Source organism: Saccostrea cucullata, unplaced genomic scaffold (assembly GCF_032062105.1).
Source record: "Saccostrea cucullata isolate Sc308-1 unplaced genomic scaffold, CSIRO_AGI_Scuc_v1 ctg1101, whole genome shotgun sequence".
NCBI lineage: Eukaryota > Metazoa > Mollusca > Bivalvia > Ostreida > Ostreidae > Saccostrea > Saccostrea cuccullata.
This window is the reverse complement of record NW_026934140.1, coordinates 34,684-59,698: the sequence shown is the minus strand read 5'-3', so window position 1 is coordinate 59,698 and position 25,015 is coordinate 34,684. Positions and strand designations below refer to the sequence as shown.

Below are 25,015 nucleotides of genomic sequence, written 5' to 3'. Positions count from 1 at the left end.
TGGTTTAATAAAGCCCTTTCAGTTGACAACAAGGTCAATGATCTTGTGACCTTGACTGTGACCTATATGCTAAAAATAGCTTTTTACACTTTTTGCCTTAACTTTTGAACCATAGGAGATAGGAACCTCATATTTGGGATGCAAACTCCACAGATTAAGTTCTTTCAAATGACACCATGGTCAATGACCTTGTGACCTTGACCGTGACCTAGATGCTAAAAATAGCTTTTTACACTTTTTGCCATAACTTTTTAACCATAGGAGATATGAACTTCATATTTAGGATGCCTACTCCACTGATTAAATTCTTTCAAATGACACCATGGTCAATGACCTTGACTGTGACCTATATGCTAAAAATAGCTTTTTACACTTTTGGCCATAACTTTTAAACCATAGTAGATAGGGACTTCATATTTGGGATGCATACTCCACTGATTAAGTTCTTTCAAATGACACCACGGTCAGTGACCTTGTGACCTTGACTGTGACCAATATGCTAAAAATAGATTTTTTGAACTTTGTTTCCGCCGGGCGCATAGTGTTTCACAAACACATCTTGTTTACCTTTACTTTCCTTTGACCTTTACTTAACTTTTCTTAAAATTATTGTTTAGCTTTATTTTAGAGAAACCATAATGATTCAAGTTGTGTAATGAAACTTCACATGATGATACATACTGATGTAAGCAATTAAAGCTTTACAATGCTTCACTCTTTTTTACCTTGATATTTCCTGTGATATTGACCTCACTGTCTTAGACTAGATCAGTTTTGAATAAACAGTTCAAGATATATTAATCAAACTTCATATGCTAATACATACTGATGAGAGGTATTATTGCATTAACGTATTTTGACCTTGAATTTTCTTTTGACCTTGACCTCACTTTTTAAAATATGTGTTTATCTAAGTTTCAAATAAACCATTAATTATATTTTTATCAAAATTCATATGATAATAGTAAATTCACACTGATGTAAGCTTTTCAGCTAGAACAACATTTTGACCACAACCTTTCCTTTGACTTCTCTTTTCTTAAAACAAAGTGTTAAGCTCAGTTTCATTAAATCATTCAAGATATTTTTATCAAACATAATAAGCTAATATGTATTAGTGAGAGCTATTCAGCTGCATCAAAAACTTCATCTTGCACATTCCTGTGACCTTGACCTCCCTCCTCTTTAATATGTATTTTGCTTAGTTTTTAAGAAATAATTTAAGACATTTTTATGTTTAACATGCACTTATACATAATTTGATGAGAATTTATTATCTATATCCAATTTATTTATATTTTAGTTTCAATTCTGAAAAAAAAAACTGTTTAAGATATTTTCATCAAACTTTATACACAAATACAAATTTTAGTTTTTAGTTTTTAGCTCACCTGAGCCGAAGGCTCAAGTGAGCTTTTCTGATCATATTTTGTCCGGCGTCCGTCTGTCTGTCTAGCTGTCTGTAAACTTTTCACATTTTCGACTTCTTCTCAAGAACCACTGGGCCATTTCAACCAAACTTGCCACAAAGCATCCTTGGGTGAAGGGGATTCAAGTTTTTTCAAATGAAGGGCCATGCCCTCATTCAAGGGGAGATAATTGGGAATTAATGAAAATTTGGTGGCATGTTTTAAAAATCTTCTTCTCAAGAACCACTGTGCCAGGAAAGATGAAACTTATGGGTTAACATCCTCAGGTAGTGAATATTCAAATGTCTTCAAATCATGACCCCCGGGGGTAGGGCAGGGCCAAAATGGCCGACCAAAGTTTTATATAGAAATATATTGGAAAATTCTTTAAAAATCTTCTTCTCAAGAACCACTGTGCCAGGAAAGATGAAACTTATGGAGTAACATCCTCAGATAGTGTAGATTCAAGTTTGTTCAAATCATGACCCCCGGGGGTAGGGCAGGGCCAAATTGGCTGACCAAAGTTTTACATAGAAATATATAGGAAAATTCTTTAAAAATCTTCTTCTCAAGAATGACAAAGCCATAATTCATCAAATTTATATGGAAGCATCCTCAGGTAGTGAAGATTCAAGTTTGTTCAAATCATGACCCTGGGGGTAGGGCGGGGCCAAAAAGGCCGACCAAAGTTTTACATAGAAATTTATGGGAAAATTCTTTAAAAATCTTCTTCTCAAGAATGACAAATCCATAATTCATCATATTTATATGGAAGCATCTTCAGGTAGTGTAGATTCAAATTTGTACAAATCATGACCCAAGGGGGTAGGGCGGGGCCAAAATGGCCGACCAAAGTTTTACATAGAAATATATGGGAAAATTCTTTGAAGAAAAGCAAATCCATGATTCATCATGGGATTACTTTTGGATTTTAACTTTTCAATAATAAACCAATTTCTACTTTTTCTTAGCTTCAGTACTCAGGTGAGCAATGTGGCCCATGGGCCTCTTGTTTAATGTACCATTAGTAATACACATCTGGCGGGACATTCATGTCCTATAGACATATTTCTAGTTTTTCAAATCATCACCTCAGGCCAGGGTCAGGCCACAATTAGGGATCAAAGTTTTATTAAGGAATAAAAGGAAACACATCTTTAAAGTTCTTCTTTTCAGGAACACCAAGAGCATGATTAATATGGAAATATTCTCAAGAGGTGTAGATTCAAGTTTGTACAAATCATGACCACCAGGGTTAGGGAGGTGCCATATTTTTCCAGCCCCGTTTTGCCATCCGTATGAAAATTCAAATTTTAAAACCATTTTACACATACACAAAACAAACCAATCATTTTCTAAATGATCATGGTTTAAAGCTATTGCAGCATAAGATATTAGGGAAGTTCTTGAATGCAGGGTGATTAAACATGTCAAATATATGTAAAAAAAAAATATGTTAAAATTTTACCTCGATTTGATCCCCATCCCCCCCACCCCCCAGGCAAAATGAAAATTCCGAAACCTTACTGCACATCTACATGACACCACCAACCATCTCTTAAAAGATGATAAGGCTGCTGAGTAAAATGTAGAAGGAGTTCAGGGAAGAAGGGGCTTTTTGTATAAAAAACGCCATTTTTCGACCCCCATTTGATCCCCCGGGGCAAAATCAAAATTCCGAAACCTTACTGCACATCTACATGACACCACCAATCATCTCTCAAAAGATGATTAGGCTGCTGAGTAAAATATAGAAGGAGTTCAGGGAAGAAGGGGCTTTTTGTATAAAAAACGTCATTTTTCGACCCCCATTTGATCCCCTGGGGCAAAATCAAAATTCCGAAACCTTACTGCACATCTACATGACACCACCAACCATCTCTCAAAAGATGATTAGGCTGCTGAGTAAAATGTAGAAGGAGTTCAGGGAAGAAGGGGCTTTTTGTATAAAAAACATCATTTTTCGACCCCCATTTGATCTCCTGGGGCAAAATCAAAATTCCAAACCTTACTGCACATCTACATGACACCACCAACCATCTCTCAAAAGATGATTAGGCTGCTGAGTAAAATGTAGAAGGAGTTCAGGGAAGAAGGGGCTTTTTGTATAAAAAACGTCATTTTTCGACCCCCATTTGATCCCCCGGGGCAAAATCAAAATTCCGAAACCTTACTGCACATCTACATGACACTACCAACCATCTCTCAAAAGATGATTAGGCTGCTGAGTAAAATGTAGAAGGAGTTCAGGGAAGAAGGGGCTTTTTGTATAAAAAAAAACGTCATTTTTCGGCCCCCATTTGATCCCCTGGGGCAAAATCAAAATTCCGAAACCTTACTGCACATCTACATGACACCCCCAACCATCTCCCAAAGGATGATTAAGCTACTGTGAAAAATGTAGGGGGAGTTCAGGGAAGAAAAGTGTGACAGACGGACGGACGGACGGACGGACGGACATGAGTAACAACAATATACCCGAACTTTCTTTCGAAAGTGCGGGTATAATTATGATTTTTATGTCGTATGGTACATAATTAGGGTCCACAAGGCAAAATGTTAAATCTTTGACGCTTTATATCTCGAAAGTTATAAATATTCTGATATGTAATATTGAACAAAAGATGTTCAAAATCATGTTCTGAACAATATGCAACCTTTCATTTTTCGCTAAATGTCCCCATTAAGGAGTTGAAGGGTTGGCCCCTAAATATTTCTTTTGCTAATAACTCGAAAAGGAAAAAAAAATCTCTGAACACTTGTTGAACAAAAACTGTTCAAAATCTTAAGAGCTTTAAGATAAAATCCAGAAAAGGGGCCTGGGAACTCAAATTAGGGGCCAAGAGGGGCCAGAAGTCTTTAATCGATAACTCTTTAGCAGCTAATATTTTGTAATACATTACTGAAGCAAACATGTTTATCTCAACAATCTACAACTACATATTATGATTTTTATGTCGTATGGTACATAATTAGGGGCCAGAAGGGGCCAGAATGGTAAATCTTTGACGCTTTATATCTCGAAAGTGAGAAATATTTTGATAAGTAATATTGAACAAAAGATGTTCAAAATAATGTCCTAAACAATATGCATTCTTTCATTTTTCGCTAAACGTCGCCATTAAGGAGTTGAAGGGTTGGCCCCTAAATATTTCTTTTGCTAATATCTCGAAAACGAAAAAAGAATCTCTGAATAGTTGTTGAACAAAAAGTGTTTAAAATTTTGAGAGCTTTAAGATGAAATCCAGAAAAAGGGGCTGGGCACTCAACTAAGGGGCTGAGAGGGGCCAAACCTCTTCCATGGATAACTCTTTATCAGTCAATATTTTGTTATACATTACTGAAGCAAAAATGTTTATCTCAACATCTACAACCATATATTATAATTTTTACATCTTATGATACATAAGTAGGGGCCACAAGGGGCCAAAATGGTAAATTTTTGACGCTTTATATCTCGAAAGTGAGAAATATTTTGATAAGTAATATTGAACAAAAGATTTTCAAAATAATGTTCTAAACAATATGCAACCTTTCATTTTTCGCTAAACGTCCCCATTAAGGAGTTAAAGGGTTGGCCCCATAATATTTCTTTTGCTAATATCTCGAAAAGAAAAATGAATCTCTGAATAGTTGTTGAACAAAAAGTGTTCAAAATTTTGAGAGCTTTAAAATGAATCTCTGAATAGTTGTTGAACAAAAAGTGTTCAAAATCTTGAGAGACTGAAGATGATATAAAGAAAAAAGGGCTGATCCCTAATATTAGGGGCCATGAGGGGCCAAAAGTCGATTTTAAAGTCTTTATTGTTTAATGTCGTTTTACAGATTATGGAAAATCATTATTTTAGAATGAAAATCTTAATCAAAATCTTATCTGTTCTCATCAAGAATCAGACGGAAGACCCACTCGTTGCTCGCAACGAGATCATATCTTGTTATTATTATTTTTCTTCTTCCTGGGAAAATCTTTTCCGCAAGTGATCTTGTAAACTACACATCCGACTCATAAGAAACCTCTTTAGGGTCAGTAGGCATGTTATGTAGAGTTGCGGAACAAAGGTCATTTTGCGCGCACATGCAACACGTGAAATGACCAATATAATGGATATACCCGTAACTTTTCTATTTTTTGATGAAATATTTTGAAACTCATGATGTAAGGATCTATTAGTAGTGTAGACAAAATGACATGGTCAAAACAGCAGGATCTCACGCGCATGCACGTGTGCTCCGCTCTGATTGCCTGAAATTAAAGTTTCAATATCTTTCTTATTTCTGGACAAAATCCTTTGAAATTTTGAACGTAATCATACATTTTGAAGATCTATAGCACGATATATTATAATTATCATAAAAGCATGCGCATGCACATGTACTGCAATCTGATTGGCTGAAACTTTAAACGCCAATAACTTTTTGGGTTCTAAATCAAACAGGAAGAAATTTAGAATATGAATACGCATGATGGATTCCTACATTACGCTACTATTAAAAATTGAATGCATGGACATGCATGCACGTGCGCGCGCATAATACGTAAAAGGACCAATATATTTGAAAAACGGTAACATTTATGTTTTTATGATTTTTTTTATTGATTCTCACGATGTAAAGATATGTTAAAGGTTTGGACAACATGCCATGATTAGTTGCATGTGCATGCACGTGCGTGCATGTGCAATACATTAAATGACATATACATGTAGTTGATATCATTGTAGTTTTTATAATTCTTAGATGAAATCCTTCGATACTGAGCACATTTTTAAAAAAGTCTTACAGGAAAATGGCACAAAAAGGGAGTTGGGGAGCGTTTGGGGAACATCTGTAACGGTCCCCGTTACAATTAGAACTAGTTGTTAAAAAATTGCAGCTCACTCACAATATTTAAAAACTATACCGTCTATTAAACAGCCAGGAAATACTTTCGTTACTAATACTTACGTTACCAAATATGGATAAATATAGAATCATTGACACTATATTGTATCACATGTCTGTCACATGATGCGCCACGTTGCTTGATGATTACCGGAAGTTTACAGGAGGGAAAATTCAAAGACAAACAAGGTCGACGCGGTAAAACCTTCGGATTTAAATCCAGCCTAAGGTGAGAGCTATTTGCACTTCAAAGTCAAATATATTTTGTAATAGAGATCGGAATCTATTGATGTTAAATATATTTAATCAATATTATCTAAAAGTATTACAATAAATTCAGTAGAGCTTTGGAATGTTTTGATATTTACGAAGCCTTTGGTAACGTAAGTTTTAATAAAGCAGCTTATCCTTTTCGGATAAATCGGGGGAAAAGTATTTTGTTTTTAAACTTTGAATTGAAGTACAGGGTACATGCATCTTTTGATTATAGCTACAGAGAAGGTTTTTTTTCTTAATCGTATCTTTAATGAAAGTAAATTTTTGTTCTGTTTTATGCTTAATTATTTGTAGATAAATCCACTGTGATTTTAAAAGTAGATGACCGAAAATTGTTAAATAAGATAATTTTTTTTTTGATTTACCCATACATATATAACCCTAAAAATAAACATACAATTTAAAGCTTATATACACTGCAAACCATATTAAAACTTTGATAATTTCTAGTCACGTATGTATCGTGATTTACGTTACGACAATTATTAATTGTTTTAGGATGACTAAAAAACAGAAAGACTACAGGGAGCGTCAAAAGGCTAAAGGTCCCCAGATTTTGCAAAAAGAAAGGGAAAGAGTACGTAAATATTATGTTCCCGCATCACAAATGAGCAAAAGAAAATTGACAGAAAGAAACAGAAGAGCTATGTTAAGAAATAGACTTTCACGATTAAGAAAACGGGAAATACATGAGGAAGAGAACAGTGAAGAAATATCAGATACAAGTGGTTACAGTTCTATGCCTTTTGAAAGTCGGCATCAAGGAAACCCTAACCCACCACTTATTGTTCGGTTACCTAGTATTACGAAATCTAAGGCGAAGGATGTAGGGATAAAGAAAACCAGAAAACGAGCTCTGGCTAGAGCTCACAAGTCTATCAAGAATCTGGAGAGCGAAATATCTGTATTAAGAAGGAAAATCGGTACTCGAAACAAACAGATTGAGCGTCTCCGCAAGAAAGCACATGCTTCAAATAGCCAAAAAGTAAGTACAACACGAAGATAAACAGAGAAAGGTTTGTCTGATATTCAATTAACACCTATCAGAAAGCAAAATGTTAGGAGAAAATTGCTTCTGGGAAATGCCATTTTGAAGGAAATCGCTGAGGCTAGAAAAACTTCAACTCGGAAGTCAAGAAGGCCACTGCATAGTATTATTACGGGGAGGATAACGAAAAAGTTTATTTCTGCAATCAGCAGGGCCACAGGATTTGCCAGAAACAGCCTCCAAAAGTGCAGAAGCAAAAATTTAAAAATGGTAAAAGAAGTCTGACAAAAGAAATCAAGATTAATGTAGAAACATTCCTCAGAAGAGAAGATAACTGCCGAGTCCAACCCGGGAAAGAAGATTCCAAAAAAGATCAAGAGGGAACCAAACAACAAACTGTTGTTCTTACTGACTACATGCAAAATTTGCATCTGAAATTTCTGTCTGAAAACCCAACATTAAAATTATCCTTGGCATCTTTTTGTCGTTTGAGGCCTAGATCGATCTTACTTGCGTCATTTATCACACGAAATACTTGCCTCTGTATTCGCCACCAGAATATGGCATTGAAATTAAGTGCTCTAAGAAATCTTGGCGCCAATCTAAGCCGAAATCCCGACCATATAATCAAAGAAATAGAAAAATTGAATACTTCTCTGGCAGATTTACCTGAGAATGTCAAGTACAAAATCTGGAAAAGAGTATCAGTAGAGCAGGGAAATCGTCAGATCTTAAAAATGAAAGTCGTCGAAGAAAGTGCTGCAAAACAGGAGATTAGAGGAAAGTTCATGGAGGAAGTTGAAGAATTTTCAGAGGATGTTGAAAGAGTGTGCATACAATATGGAGAGTTGCGGAAGTTGAAAGAGAACCTACCTGAGCATGAAGTCATAATACAGATGGATTTTGCGGAAAACTTCTCTTGTAGATCATTATACGAGGTACAAACTGCATACTGAAACCAGACCAGTGTCACATTGCATCCTATCGTCATCTATCACAATGACGAAAACAAACTTCAACACAAATCGGTTGTTGTAGTTTCTGATGAGACACGTCATTCCGCAAGTACTGTATGCGCTTTCATAGATGAAGTTATCCCAAAGATCAAGGAGATAGATCCACACGTCAGAAAGATTCATTATTGGACAGATTCACCCTCAAGTCAATACAGGAATAGATTTATATTTTACGCTATAACCAAACATCCCGAAAAATATGGTTTAAAGGCACAGTGGAATTATTTTGAAGGCAAGGGCCCCTGTGATGGCCTCAGGGGTACAACAAAACGCATGGCTGATGAGGCAATAAGGCAGGGGAAAGCTACTATTCAAGATCCAGAAGAGTTTTATCAATGGGGAATAACTTCAAGCATGAAAGAAGTATATTTCAAAATGTAGACAAAGAAAAATGTGAAAGAAAACGTGAAGAAATGAACTCTTTGCAAATAAAATCTGTGAAGGACACGATGACATGCTATTGTAGGTATCTCAGAAACATCCATACTTACCAATACAACAAGCTGCTACTGCAATGACTGTCTGAGCGAAAAATATTGTGCACGTTGGACAGAGTTGTCGTTCCAGGCACAAAACAAGGACACGAGTGAGGAAGATGGAAGAACACAGGAAGACGAAGACAACAACAACAGCAACGATACAGGTGATACAAACGTTACTGCTCAGACAGAGAGTAATGCAGAGGCAGATCTAGAGAAGCGAATATGTGGCTTGTCTCTACAGCGGAGATTGGTATATCGGTGAAGTTGTAGATACAGATGACAAAGAAGACGAGATAGAAGTAAACTTTATGGAGAAGGCAAAGAAGCTGTTTCGGTGGCCTACCAGAGAGGACAAGATCTGGATTACTTACGATCAGGTCTTGTGTATTATTCAGCGACCTCTTCCATGCGGCAAGACGATGAGGAATTTTCGGATAACAAATGAAGATTTTTCTCTTATATTGGATTCATTTGGCCGAAAATAAACCGTGAACTTTAGTGTTTGATACCTACATTACGTTTGATTACCTAAGGATTTTCAACTCTTAATCCATATACATTTAAAGTCGCATTGTTTGGTTTTGTTTTGTTCATTCGCTATGCTACTGTTCTAAACTTCTTTAATAAAGTTCAATTGAGAATACTTATTTTCATCATAAAATAAATAAAAATATAAATGTAAGAAAAAATTCTATGACCAGAAATTGAGGGAAAACCGTGCTTTCAAGAAATATATTGAATCTTTTAAAATTCTGACTCAGGTATATTTTAGGTTCTCAATATGTGAGAAAAATCTATCCATATCACACTCATAGAAAGTGATTTTTTTTTTGCAAAATCGATAGAACTAATTGACACTATCATACAATACTTACGTTACTTTTCTCCTGGACAACTTTTGAGGTTGTTTTTATTTTTAAAAAAACTATTATTGTGGTTTGCTCTCAAATTTATCGTTTGTCAATAGCCAATTTAATGTCATTTGATTTGGGAAGTATTTTTCATTTATACAATTAGAGTTAGAACGTAGCTGCAATATACTGCATCTTTAATTTATAGGAAATCATGTTTTTCGATGGCCCTATCAACTCTATTTATCGACTGTAGTAGTCTGAATAACTTTGATTATATCCCTTGTATCAGAAAAAAAATATATTTATATATATATATATATATATATATATATATATATATATATATATATATATATATATATTTATATATATATATATTGTTTACTTGAAAAGAAGTAAAAATGCTACAAAATTCTTTATTTCTTAAGCGATAAGTTCGGTAACGTATATATTACAGTGATTTTTAGGAGAAAATAGCATATATTTCAATTTGTCATATTTATTACGCCAACAAAATGGTGCTATGTTAATCTGACATATCTAACCATAACTTTGCACGAGGTCTATCGAGCGTACACTCAAATTGAATATTAAAGTCTCAAAAATTCCTTAATTGCACCATCTTAGATAGCCAAGGGTTTCTGGTACGCTACTCTCCTCATAATCCCTTAGCATACGGTGTTGATAGAACTTGGGGTTTTTTTTCTCGAGTTCTGACTGGGATTCGGTACACCCGGTCGACCAATCAGCAATTGTTTTTTGTAAATGACGATATTTGCGTTCGGGATACTTCTTGACTCTTTAATCTCGGGAATGAAAAACGCAAGTAAACAACGATCCGTAATTAAGATAACATGCAATTCTATGAATAGCTCAATCTCTCACCAGCGGGCGCGCTCCGCTGGAGCGGAGGAGCGTAAACGCCCTCTGGTGAGAGATTGTGAATAGCTATGGTGTCATCCAATATCTTCTAAAAATGTGATTAAAAATCTATATTGAAGTTCAGATTTGTACCATAAATAATAAATAAGCATTAACTTAGTTATTGCTACTTAATTATTCCTGAAAAAACTTTGATTTAATTTTTTTTAAACATGTGTCTTTATTTCTGTCGATGACGCAATCTTTGCGTACCTGATAGAATCGAGATCACGTGACGAAAACAATCCTGTCTTTTGACTTCACCGTATGCCAAGGGTTCATGAGAAGAGTAGCGTATCATAAACCCTTGGCTAGCGAAGATGTAATTGCACATTATTACTGAGAATGGGTGAAACATGTGTCTTGACATGTGTCAAGAGCAGACGCTCTTTCAACTGCACCTCGCGTGCGACTGAATAAAATTCTTCAGTTTCCCTAACTACTTTTGCTGGTTTTTAAGAGTAGTTGAAGTAATCTTCAATATTTTTAATAGTTCAGTTAATTTTTAGACAAACTTACAAGGGGCCTGCGGTTCCAGTCTGCTATCACAGGACACTGAGGTAAATGTTTCACATTTCAAAGTTGTTCTTGAAAACAAATTAGGGTAAGTACACTCTTGAATTTGATTGCTTGCAAATCGTTTGGCAGGAAGTGAACAGTTATAATATTGGGCACAATTGTCTTCCTTGGCCACAACAGCAAATGGATGTGTTTTACAATAGCTCGGAGCGCCATCTATAAAAGAAGTCATTAACATTTATTTTAAAAGGTTATTTGATTAGTAAATCTTAATTGTATAGATATAATATATAGTTTTTTTTTTAAATCTACAATCACATGACAAGTTGGCATACCGTGTCCAATTTTTGATTGACAAACATTGTTAAATGGATGGAAATATCCATGTGGACATTTTGCAATCTTGATTGTCCTGTTTTTATAACAAGTGATGTACAAAGGTTCCCACAGATGGCCAATAAAACTTTGGTTTCCATCAGATTTACCAACACAGGAGGGTAGTCTCAGTGGACAAAATTCACAACTTGGTGAGGAAACTGGACACAAGTTTTGTTTATATTCACCTAAAAAAGGAAAGTATTATCAAACGAGTTGAAACAATCAGACACTTACAAATACATGTAAATACATAAGAAAATATGTAATTATTGAATTTTTGAATCAAGAAATTTCAAGGAAGAACGTCAGAAGGCGATTAATTTTCCGTAAAAATAAACATATTTGAATGTCTTGCAATTAATTCTTTTAAAATAAATGATAAAATGATAAAGTAAGTGATATGTTTCGTCCGTTTTCCTTGGGGATGAATTGTATAGGTTCCTTTATACAAGAGGCCCAGGGGCCACAGCTCTTACCTGAGCACATCGGCAAGGAAAAAGCACATATCAAATTAGAACTGAAAGTTTACTGAGGTTGGTGGGGGGGGGCTTGAATTTTAATCCCTCAGGGGATCATGATTTGAACGAACTAGAATCTACACTACTTGAGGATGATTCCATATAAATATTACTAATCATGGCTTTGAAGTACTTGAAAAGAAGATTTTAAAAGGTCTCCCTATATATTCCTAGGTAAAACTTTGGTCGGCCATTTTGGCCCCACCCTAGCCCTGGGGGTCATAATTTGAACAAACTTGAATCTACTACCTGAGGATAATTTCACATGAGTTTCATCTTTCCTGTCTCAATGGTTCTTGAGAAGAAGATTTTTAAAGATTTTTCCTATAAATCCCAATGTAAAACTTGGATCGGCCATATTGGCCCCACCCTACCCCCAGGGGTCATGAAAAAATTTGAATCTACACTACCTGAGGATGATTCCACATGAGTTTAATCTTTCCTGGCCTAGTGGTTCTTGAGAAGATGATTTTTAAAGATTTTTCCTATATATTCCTCATTAAAACTTTGATCGGCCAGTTTGGCTCCAACCTACCCCCGGGGGTCATGATTTGAAGAAACCTGAATCTACACTACCTGAGGATGATTCCACATGAGTTTCATCTTTCCCGGCCCAGTGGTTCTTGAGAAGAAGATTTTTAAAGATTTTTCCCATGTATTCCTATGTTAAACTTTGATCAGCCATTTTGGGCCCACCCTACCCCCATCGTCGCAAACCGCGGCCAAAATGTAAGATCTTCTCCAATTCTGGCCGTGGTTGAAAGAGGAGAGTATTCTTCGTAGCTCATTAAAATATTGACCAACGCGAGTAAAGCATAGTCGGATGATGAACTTGATCGCGACCTTTCAATATCCAACCGCAGTACAGGAAATATTTCTTGTATACTGTTGACGTCAGTTGTTGATTTCAATTGCTATGGAAACAAAACTTGCCACTGACTGAATATGACGTCACAATAGATAAGCGTAAATATATTCAAGATTACGACACTTTTTGTGATCAAGCAGCCACGGGTAGGAGGGAGCTATATACGCGGACTCCGGCCTTTGGCTTGAGACGATGCCTACCCCAGCTGTCTTGATTTGAACAAAATTGAATCAACACTACCTGAGAATGATTCCACATGAGTTTCATCTTTCCTGGCCCAGTGGTTCTTGAGAAGAAATTTTTAAAAATGCCATTAATTTTTCTCTAATTCATAATTATCTCCCCTTGGAAAAGGGCGTAACCCTTCATTTGAACAAACTTGAATCTCCTTTACACAAGGATACTTTGTAGCGAGTTTGGTTGAAATTGGCCCAGTGGTTCTTGAGAAGAAGATGAAAATGTGAAAAGTTTAAAACAACGACGACGACAACGGACAAATTTTGATCAGAAAAGCTCACTTGAGCCTTTGGCTCAGATGAGCTAAAAATGATCTAATCTTTTTAACGCTTTAAATATATGTAAAACATGCAACATGTTTGAAACAGTGAAAACAAAGTACTTGTAACGAATTCCTTAAAAATTATGAAACAAATAAAGATAACAAACTCTATTTAAGATCAAAAGTTCACAAAACAATACAATATAAGAGCAGAGCAAATATGGACCTCCAAAACATTAGAGGTGGGATCAGGTGCCATGGAGGAGTGTGCATCTTCTGCAGACCGGTCACACCCGCCGTGTGCTCCTAGTTATGATCGGGAAACAATGGGGGAATGTCGATTCATTGTATAAATAATGGACTAACAATTGGCACGAAAAACATTAGCCAGCGTTTGAATCAATGATAAATTATATTTGCTGAACAAGGTCATTGTATCGACTATAGAAATTACGAAATTATTACTTTAAACGAGACTCCTTTTACGAAGATATTTTTTAAGCTGAGACCAAATAGAAGAACAGTCAAATTTCTTTTGCTAAGGCCAACTTTTTTATGTATTGGCTTATATACAATTCCTCCAACCCTAATTTTCACTATTCATGAATATAAAAACGTCTGTCCTGGCATCTTTTCCAGATATTTCTTGCTACATGTAATACCGGTATATGATAACTTTATAAATATTTAGCTATAGATAACCGTTAATAAAGGGTGTTGCTAAAACGCGGAACAGAAAACGGAACGGAAAGCGGAAAATTTAGGTCAAACAAGTGACCTAAATTCTATGTGAATCAGACATAAAAGCAAAATTCTTGATATAAAAATCATATGTAATTATAAATTATCGTAAACTATGTCATATTCACGAATCATGCACATCCTCTGAACTAGCAAGTGTACATGCGATGGTCAATGAAATACACACTATCAAAAAGACTCAAATTTGGTAATTTTTCGTACATCCATCCAATCCCAGGGGGTCTTGATTTGAACAATTTAGAATCTACACTGCCCCAGATTGCTTCCACGTAATTTTCAGCTTTTCTGGCCCAGTAGTCCTTGAGATTTTTCCTATATATTTCTATGTAAAACTTTGATTCCCTTTTGTGGCCCCGCCCAACCCCCAGGGGTCATGATTTGAACAATTTTGAATTTACACTACCCCAGGATGCTTCCACACAAGTTTCTGCTTTTCTGGCTCAGTGGTTCTTGAGAAGAAGATTTTTTTTTCTATATACATGTATTTCTATGTAAAACTTTGATTCCCTATTGTGGCCCCCATCCAACCCCCGGGGATCATGATTTGAACAATTTAGAATCTACACTACCCCAAGATGCTTCCACGTAAGTTTAAGCTTTTCTGGCCCAGTGGTTCGTGAGAAAAATCTTTAATGACCCCATCTTACTTTTGTCTTTTCTTAATTACCTCCCCATGTGAGAGGACCTGGCCCTTCATTTTAATAATTTAAATTTCCCTTTACCCAAGGATACTTTGTACCAAGTTTGGTTAAAATTGGCCCAGTTGTTCTTAAGAAGAAGTCGAAAAATGTGAAAAGTTTACACAGACATGCAGACGGACGGACAAAACGTGATCAGAAAAGCTCACTTGAGTCTTCGGCTCAGTTGAGCTAAAAAAAAATAGTACTGAAAGATGTTTGGGTTGGAATTATCCCCCTACCCAAATCAAACAATCGTTTTTTTTTTCCTTAATTGTCGAATTCTTTTCAGGGAAGTTGAATCACCTTACCTTCAAATTCGATTTTACGTCACTAATATGTCAGTGATTTTCGTTAATAAGAGACTGAACATGACTAAATCAGTTTGTATTCAATAGTTGGGGATTGAATATGTATAAGATATATCGTTAATGATGAAATGTGTGTATTTTATGTGATTAAATCTAAAATAATATATTTCGTTCAGCTTTCCGTTCCGCGTTTTAGCAACACTCGTTAATAAACACACATGCAGACCAAAATGACGGAAACTGTAATGAAAACAAGGTAAACCCTCATTGAAAAGCAAAGGTACATATTTCAAAAAACTTTTCCTTCACTGAAGTGATCCAAATTCTTGTATTCGGTGCATGATGCCCTTTACCACCGATCGTTCAATTACAATGTCTCTATTTTCTAAATTTGAACTTGAATCTGTGAAAGTGCCCAACCATGAATGACCTAATGATTGATTGTATGTCGTTTATCGTCGCTTTCGAGAATTTTTCACTCATATGGAGACACCACCATTTGGCCGGTGGAGAGATGCAAATTTTATCCTATGATCGGCACCCAGGGCCATTGAGCAATGAGGGATCTTTTGCGTGCCAGCACCTACTGCGACACGGGGATCTCACCCGAAGGACCGCATGATGATCTTGCACTGAAACACAATAATTTGGGTGTTGATTCGCCTTGGACTGTTATTTCACTGAATATATTCAAACTACCAAATGTTTCTGTCGAGACTGTAGCTCTTATGATATTGAAGAGAAAAGTAGTAGATGGACTTGAAACTTTGCAAGAGCATGAATACAGTAATGAATCTTGATTTATTCTCTTATTGTGGCAAGATTGCAAAAGTATTCAAAAGAATTTACAGAAATTTCAATTTTAGTTACCATGACAACAACATACATAAAATTTCAGAAAAAAGCAATAAAGACAATTATGTATCTCAGAGCAGTCTACTTGCATGCTGCATTAGAATGAAATCAGACCGAAACTGGAGGAGGATAAGCATTTTAAAAGTATTTCACAGATTTTTTTATTTTCAGTAACCACGGCAACACCATTCATCGAAATCACGGTCGATTTATGTATTTTAGTGTGGTCTACCTGTGAGCTAAGTAATATTGCAATCAAACTAAAACTGTAGGAGGAGTAGAATTTGAAAGTAGTTCAGAAATTTCTATTTTTAGTAACTATGGCAACATAGTTCATAGAAATGAAAGACCTATGAATTTATATGTATTTTAGTGCAGTCTGCAGACCAAAACTGTAGGAAGAGTAGCATTTTGAAATACGAGATTTGACATAAATTTCTATTTTTAGTAACCACGGCAACACCGTTCATCGAAATCAAAAACCGATACTCAGTTTTATGTATTTTAGTGTAGTCTTTTGTGTGCCAAGTTATATTGAAATATTTCCATTTCTAATTTTTTTCCCGTGATAACTCTTTGAAAGTTAGCGGAGTTAATTTCTCAATTATTCTACCGGAATGTAAATTAGGCAGGTCGATAGGTCAGGAGCTAAGAAGGCCTAATGTGCATGCAAATCTCGTGCGTGTCTGTCTCTGTGTCTGACGCTAAGGAAGCTAAATATGCATGTAAATATCGTGCGGCTGCATTTGTGTTTGACATCAGTGGGCGAGGACTAATGAAAATGGCATGGGAGTCCTCGTGTAATGAAAATCTATGTCTACACTTTTAAAGTCTAAATCTACAATTTTATTTCACTATGGAATGGAAATATAAGGAATCACTGTCTAGTAGGTATAGTATGCCAGGGACATCAACGGTATTGGGAAACAAATTATGGATCCCATGTTTCCCACTTTCGTTGATGCCCTGGCATACTATACTAACTAGACAGTGATTCCTTAAATAACACAATATGGACAATCAGATAATACCAAAACTATAGGAGGAATAGTATTCTGAATTTTCTTTTAATGTTTAAGGATATCCGATCCTGAGCCAGGAAGGATAACTCCAATATTTAATTTGAAATGCATCAAAATGAAGCTTGAAAATGATTTTTTTCATGCAACAATTTTCATTTTAGTTTTTAATTTTAATTTCTTGTTCGTCAGACATTTGATGAAAAAAAGTAAGAGCGATCAAGCGGTTAAATAATAATACTATAACTTTTTGTAGACAAATATTTTAGGCGGAACGTGAAGAAATTTGAGCGGACAATTATATTTTTCTGATTTGCAGGGTAAGCAGATGAAAAATACGATAAATAGAGCGGAAATGGGCCAGAAAATAGCTCAGAATTTCCATGGTGCGGGAAATTTTGATTTAATATTATTTTTCTAGTTTCGGTTAAATACAAGCGTGCGGGTCCGACGAACAAAAAAATTATTGGTGTGGCCTTATTCATCTTTATAAGATTCAAGGTTTTTGGAAATCTTAGAAAAAGTCTTATAAAAGTTGACATTTGTACCCCGTAAAGGAAAAAAAAAAATACAGTTTTAGATAAGTAAGATTTTCTTAAATCCAGCCTTAGATGCCAATGCTTATTAGCATGGTATGAAATAAGAAGTGATTTGTGGTGTCTTGCAATGATAGCAAAAGCCTTTTACACTATGTATTATAGAATACATGACGGAAATAGAAGACAAGAAATACCAAATAAGTATAAAAATCATGACAATTTCTCTGAATGCCTGGATACCTATCATTTTTAACTTAAAATATATATTTGTTGATCAAATAGCAATTAGAAAATTCATTGCTGATATTCCAATTCGCTTTTTCTGCAAAATTATTGGAGATTTGACAAGTTTCCCTATATTATATGATTAACTTGAATCTTTGACTTTAATGAAATAGTGTGGATAAATTAACATAACTTTGTGGATCCAGAGATACTTTTATGCTTAACTTAACTTAACTGCTAATTTTTTTAAACCTGAGGATCGGACTACCTTAAAGATTTCCCATGTATTCCTGCATAAAACCTTGATTACCTATTGTGGCCCTAATCTCCCTCTGGGGTTTATGATTAGAACAAACTTGAATCTATACTACACAAGGTGCTTCCATATAACTTTGAGAAGAAGAATTTTAAAGGAAGATTCTTTTTATGTATTCCTATGTTAAACATTGATCCCCCATTGTGCCCTATCCTGCCCCAAGGTCCATTATTTGAAAAGACATATCTACACTGTCAGAGGATGCTTCTATATAACTATGACCAATCATGGCTTTGCTGTTTCAGAGAGAGATGTTTAGAGGTTGTTTCTTTGTATTTCTATATTAAACTTTGATACCCCATTGTGGTTCCACCCTAACCTAAAGGGGTAATGATTTAAACAACCTTGAATCAACATTACCAAAGGATGTTTCTACATGAGTTTCATCTTACCTGGCCCAGTTGTTCTTGAGAAAAAGATTTTAAATGTTTTTATTAAGTATTCCTTTGTAAAACTTTGATACCCTATTGTGACCCCCCCCCCCCTACCCCGAGGGTCATGCTTTGTACAAACTAGAATTAACACTTTTAGAGGATGCTTCCACAGTTTCATATTTCCTGGCCCAGTGATTCCTGCGAAGAAGATTTTTCCAATGTATTCCTATGTAAAAATTCGATACCCCATTGTGGCCCCATCCTACCCCCCCAGGGATCATGCTATGAATAAACTTGAATCTCCACTTGCAGAGGATACTTCAAACTGAGTTTCAACTTTCCTGGCCAGTGATTCGTGAGAAAAAGGTTTTTCCTATATACCGTAAATCTGAGAAAAAGGTTTTTTTTACCTATATATTCCATTTTCTTATTTATTTTCAAGAAAAATATTTTTGTTAAATTTGCTTTGATACCCCATTGTGGCCCACCATTCTATGATTTGAACAAACTTGAATCTACACTATTTGAGGATGCTTCCACATGAGTTTCATCTTTCCTTGGCCTGTACTAGTGGTTCTTGTTGAGAAGATTTTTAAAATATGCCATTTTGTCACGAATTCATAATTATTTCGCCTTGGAAGAGGGCGTGGCCCTTCATTTGAAGAAACATGAATCTCCTTTACCCAACAATACTTTGTGGCAAGTTTGGTTGAAATTGGCCCGTGGGAAGGAGATGAGAATATGAAAAGTTTACAGCGACGACCAGAACAACGACGACAGACAACGGACATATTTTGATAAGAAAAGCTCACTTGAGCAATCGGATCAGGTGAGGTAACGCAGATGCAGAACGTGGTAAGGGAGAAAACAAATTAAAATAACTTTGATCACTGAAGATCAATTGAAGTTTAGATTATTAACAAAGCTTTGAATAGAAATCTTCTTTGATTTGTTTGTTTAACTCTTCTTGAAAACATTGTCATGAAATATAAAAGAACTAGAGGTACTGTGAGCGATGAGCTCACTAAATGATACCCCCCGCCTCCCATATGGTTTTAACTGGTGAAAAAGTCCATGTTTTCCTTTGGCCGGGAAACCCAAAATATGTGTCGGATCAAAAAATAAAGTAGGAGGTGCACAATGGCAATATGTAATAAAGATTCTGTGAAAGTTGCATCAAATTTCATTCAGTGGTATGAGAGGAGTTGCGGATAAGAGATGGGTACCCCAAAGCGTAACAGACGGACGGACAGACGGACGGACGGACGGAAATACCGATTACTATATACCCTCCCGCTTTTGAAGCGGGGGGTATAAACATATGATTTAAAAAAATCAGTGGTAATATGAAATATTTTTAAAGCTTTAGTACAAGGTTCCTGAGGTTCAATCCTTTCTTCACAGTTAACAGTTGTAAAATCTTGACAGGATAAGGATTTTCTTGAAAAAAGATCTGGATATTTGCACTCTTTGTGTGATTCTGGATATGAACAGTTGAAGAAATAAGCACAGTTGTCCAAATCAGGCAGCACTGCACCAGGATGGACAAAGCAGTAGTCGGGAACATCAACTACAGAAAAAGTTTATGAAATTTATAAAATTAGAAATAGAACATATATACAAGGATTAATGTCAAGAAAATGCATATGATAAACACTTTTGATTTCATATACAATGCACATGCATATAAGAACTGTCTCTCAGTTTGTCTGTTTGTCCGCAAAAACTTTAATCTTGCCCATTACTTTTGACTTAGCGGAGCTATGACTTTTTTTATTTCACACGTGTATTCCTTGTGACAAGGCCTTTCTTTGGGTACCACCAAATTTGACCTTGACCTTGGAGTTTGACCCACTTTTACACAAAAATTCCAAACTTTTCCTTTGGCCTTATCTTTTGAACAGTAAATACCAGGACATTTATACTAAATACATGTATATATATTCTTTGTGGAAAGACCTTTCATTGAATACCAATAACTATGACCTTTTGACCTTGACCTTGGAGATTTCCGTCCTTGTGAAAAAACTTTAACCTTGGCCTTTTGAACGGTAAGGGATAGGGCTTTCATACTTCATATATGTAATCCCTGAGAAGACCATTCATTGGATACCAAGAATTTTGACCTTGACCTTAGAGTTTGACCAACTTTTAGAAAGCAAACCTTGACTATAACTTTTAAAGGGTTAGGGCTAGTTCATCCATACTTCACATATTTCATCCTTGTGACAATACCTTTCTTTAGGTACCACCAAATCTGACCCTTTGACCTTGGCGTTTGAGCTACATTTCAAAGTTGATAACCTTGACCATAACTTTTGAAGGTTCGCTAGGGCTTCCATATTTCACAAATGTATTATTTGTGGCAGGACCTTTCATTACATACCAATAACCTTGACCTTTTGATCTTGACCTTGGAGATATCAAGAAATATCAATATATAAAATTTGCGTACAAGAAAAAGTTTACCCTTTGCTTTGTTGCCCTACGGGGGCATCAGTGTTTCACAAATACATCTTGTTTTCTAAGGACTTTGTTGTTACACCTCTAGACAAGAGCAAATATAAAACGGATGTGTCAGACTCTAGCTGTGGCATCTTTTATCTCAAGCTCGTAGCTATCGTGTGAATATGCACACCTTTAAATGATATATTTTTCTCCAAGTCCAAAAAGCAAATTTTGTTTATGTATAGAGCTTCCTTAACCTGTTTATTACCATCTTACACTGGCCACTCTTGGTCCTTGAATGATATATAATGTACATGTTCACAAATGAACAATCTTCGTCTCCTTTTTATGCCCCCTTAAACGAAGATTTGGGGGTATATAGTTTTTTAACATGTCCGTTTGTCTGTTGGTCTGCAAAAACTTTATCCTTGCCCATTTGATTTAGTGAAGCTATATCTTCCGTATTCCACATGTGCATTCCCTGTGAAAAGACCTTTCTTTGGGTACCACCAAATCTGACCTTTTGACCTTGACCATGGGGTTTGACCCACTTTTACACAAAAATTTCAAATTTTTACTTTGGCCTTATCTTTTGAACAGTAGACACCGGGACATTTATACTTTACATACATACTCTTTGAGGCAAGACCTTTCATTTGATACCAACAACCTTGACCTTGGAGATTTAAGTACTAATGAAAAAACTTTTGAACAGGAAGGTCAACAGCTTTCATGCTTTACACATGTAATCCTTGTAAGAAGATGATTTAATGGATACCAAGAGGTTTGACTCTTTGACTTTGACCTTGGAGTTTGACCTACTTTAAAAAAAACCTTGACCATATCTTTTAAAGGGTTAGAGCTAGTGCTTTCATCCTTAATTTTTATAATTCTTGTGACAAGACCTTTCATTTTATACCAAGACCTTTGACCCTGACATTAGAGTTTGACCTTTTTTAAAAAAAATTAACCTTGACCATAACTTTTGAACGGTTAGGATTAGAGATATCATACTTTACAAATGTATTTTTTGTGGCAAGAGCATTAATTGGATACCAATAACCTTGACCTTTTGACCTTGGACATTTCCAGATTTATGAAAAACATTATCCTTGGCAATAACTTTTGAACGGTTAGGGATAGGGCTTCCATACTACACATGTATTTTTGTGGTAAGACCTTTTATTGGATACCAATAACCATGACCTTAGAAATTTTATCGGAATTATGAAAAAAACATTAACCTTGGTAATAACAATTTTTCAATCAACTGATGTGCAACAGATCTTCTTCCTTCTGTGGGAAAATGTTTTGAAAACTATATAATTAGCTTAGACTCACACTTACCCCTAACCCGAAATTCCTTTGAAGTTATGTAAATTTAAACAGGATATCACCGCTTTTGAATTAAAATATAATGAGAAAGATAATTCTCAGTAGGGATCATTGTTCTTACATTATAAACAGAAAATTCCTGAACATCATTGTTAATATTCAAATATTGGATCAAAGCGAACTTTCAAGACCACACAACCTCTAGGTCATTGCGCGTCACAACATAGCAATAGCGCGGCCCGTTCGTGTAATAAATGAAGTCTCAATAAATTAGTCTCAAACTTAAATATAAGTAAAAACAACAATGTTCAAAAGTTTACTGGAAAACGAACTTATCAAATTAGTAGATAAGTGATCTTTATAATCTACTGAGAAGCCATTCGGGCTTCATAGAATTTTATCATGTGACCAATGAAGTTCATTTTCCAGAGAATTTTTTCACATTGTTGTTTATTTCTTAATTATATTTAAAGATTTAAGTAATTAATTAACATAAGTAAAAGGAAAATTAGATTTTCTCTTTTTATCCCCCCCCACACAAATAAATTAAAAAAAAAAATCCCCTAAACCTAAGGATGTTCTGATGCAAGTGTAGTGGAAATTTGTCCTGTGATTTTTGTCGAAAGTTTACTATTAACACAAGACAGACGGACACTGAGTAGACCATATTAATTTTGGCTCAGGTGAGGTCAAAGGATGATAACAATACGACTTTTTCCATAAACAAAAAGTGCTAATAAGATTTAACGTCTTCCATAAAAATAAAAGACTAATGGGCAACAAACATATATATACTATGAACCCAAACTTCATTTTGAAACAAAAAAGCTGAGGCGACGATAATTTGAATCTTTCCACCTGGTCCCAGGATCATGAAAGTAAAATAGACTAAGACTTAGTCAAAGTTTCAATCACCTGTTATATGTTTATCAATTATTGAATGAATATCTAAATTTGCAGATAACAACTCTTAAGTGAAGCAATATTGACAAATACTTTAATTTTTTTCTGCTTCACTCACTCACTCGGTCGTCCTTTTGTCTGCTTGGCTTAATCAAAGTTTTAGTCGAACATGATCATTTCGACTAAAGCTTAAGATGTTTCATGACCACGGGGCCTTGTGGTCTATACAAAAATAAGTGACATAGAGTTATTTTACAATGCCTGGTCACAAACAACCTCTATTCCAAGTATTTTAACCTTATCATAATTTCCAATGTTTTTAAATAAGAATTTTACACCACCGACAGTTGTATTTTATGAAATAGTACCCGTTTTGACAGCTTGTTGACAAGACTTTTCTCTAGGGTGGAAGAATTTCCCATCTGCGCATCTGTCAACATACAGCGTACGATTCTTGAAGCAAGTGATAAAACTGAAGCCCCACAAATGATATGGATGTGGATTGGGTCCATTTGGCAAACCAATACAACTGGGCAGCCGTTTAGGACAAGGCTGACAATTAGCGTCTCCAACTGCACATGCATTCTGTAGATAGTCACCTGTAGAACAATGCAAAGTTTGATCACAACTAGCCAGGGAGGTCCTTGATTTTTTATTTACTTCTGTGCATATTGTTTGAAAATTGTATCTTTGCATTTTTGTAATTTTAAGGTTGTTCAATTTTGTTGGTTGGCGCTTCACATTTTTCAAATACTAAACAAGAAGTCTGTGAGTCAATACTCACAAGCGATACCCCCGCTGTGATGTACATGCTCTCTGATGTGATGTACGGTAGAATGACATGAATGAGTTCGCAAAATGACGGCGTCGTTGCAGCTTCCGGTCTCGCTCCGATTTGCAGTGATGTAATTCTGCGTCAATAATTTAATATTCGCGACCCATTTTATCCGAAATAAATAATATTTATTCCTCATAACCCTATCTTATTTTTTTTTGGGGGGGGGGGGTATTCATCTTTGATAAAGAAGAACTACGTACGCTAACTCTTGATTCGCAAGACAAGGGTTTTCAGTCCGTAGTGAAACGGACCGAAAACCCTTGGATTGCGAAGATGTATTACTAGTATACAAATTGCATGAAAAGTACTAAAACACAAGATTAATCAACGTTTAATGAAATCATGCAAAAACAGTGATGACCTGAAACGCATCGTGGCTGAAATTTGGAGTAGCCTCCCGGTAATTCATTACATTATACGTCTTTTAAAGTCTTCCGAGGAGAATACGTACTGTGCTGCGATCTAAAGAACAGATTTACCAAATACTGAGCCTTCAAAGTAAGAAAATTACTTCTTTTGATTTATAAGCCCCTTTAAAAAATTTGCAATTTTTTATTAACGTTTACAACGGCGACCATCTTGCGAACTCTTTCATCTCACACTATTGTACATAAGTTCAGATACAAAGGTTGTACTAAAATTTCAAGCATATGCAATGAGTAGTTACTGAAAAACTGCGAAAATAATGTGTTACGGACATACACACACCCTCACACACACACACCCTCTCTCTCTCACACACACACACGCTCCTTACACACACACAACAAGGGTAAAACAGTATATCCCCCTCTTCTGGAGTTA

The 25,015-nt window shown here is 35.5% G+C and overlaps 1 protein-coding gene across 1 annotated transcript in view; it reads right to left on the bottom strand.

Moving 5' to 3' along the window:
* Positions 1-25,015, bottom strand: part of LOC134240032 (uncharacterized) — a gene marked incomplete at its 3' end in the record, with an annotated part of 72,617 nt that overhangs the window by 37,820 nt on the left and 9,782 nt on the right. Inside the window, exons 4-7 of the mRNA XM_062722147.1 lie at positions 23,742-23,972; positions 20,060-20,257; positions 11,682-11,909; positions 11,347-11,562 (exon numbers count right to left, since the gene is read on the bottom strand). Coding sequence (XP_062578131.1) covers positions 11,347-11,562; positions 11,682-11,909; positions 20,060-20,257; positions 23,742-23,972 — 873 coding nt within the window. The remainder of the gene's footprint in view (positions 1-11,346; positions 11,563-11,681; positions 11,910-20,059; positions 20,258-23,741; positions 23,973-25,015) is intronic.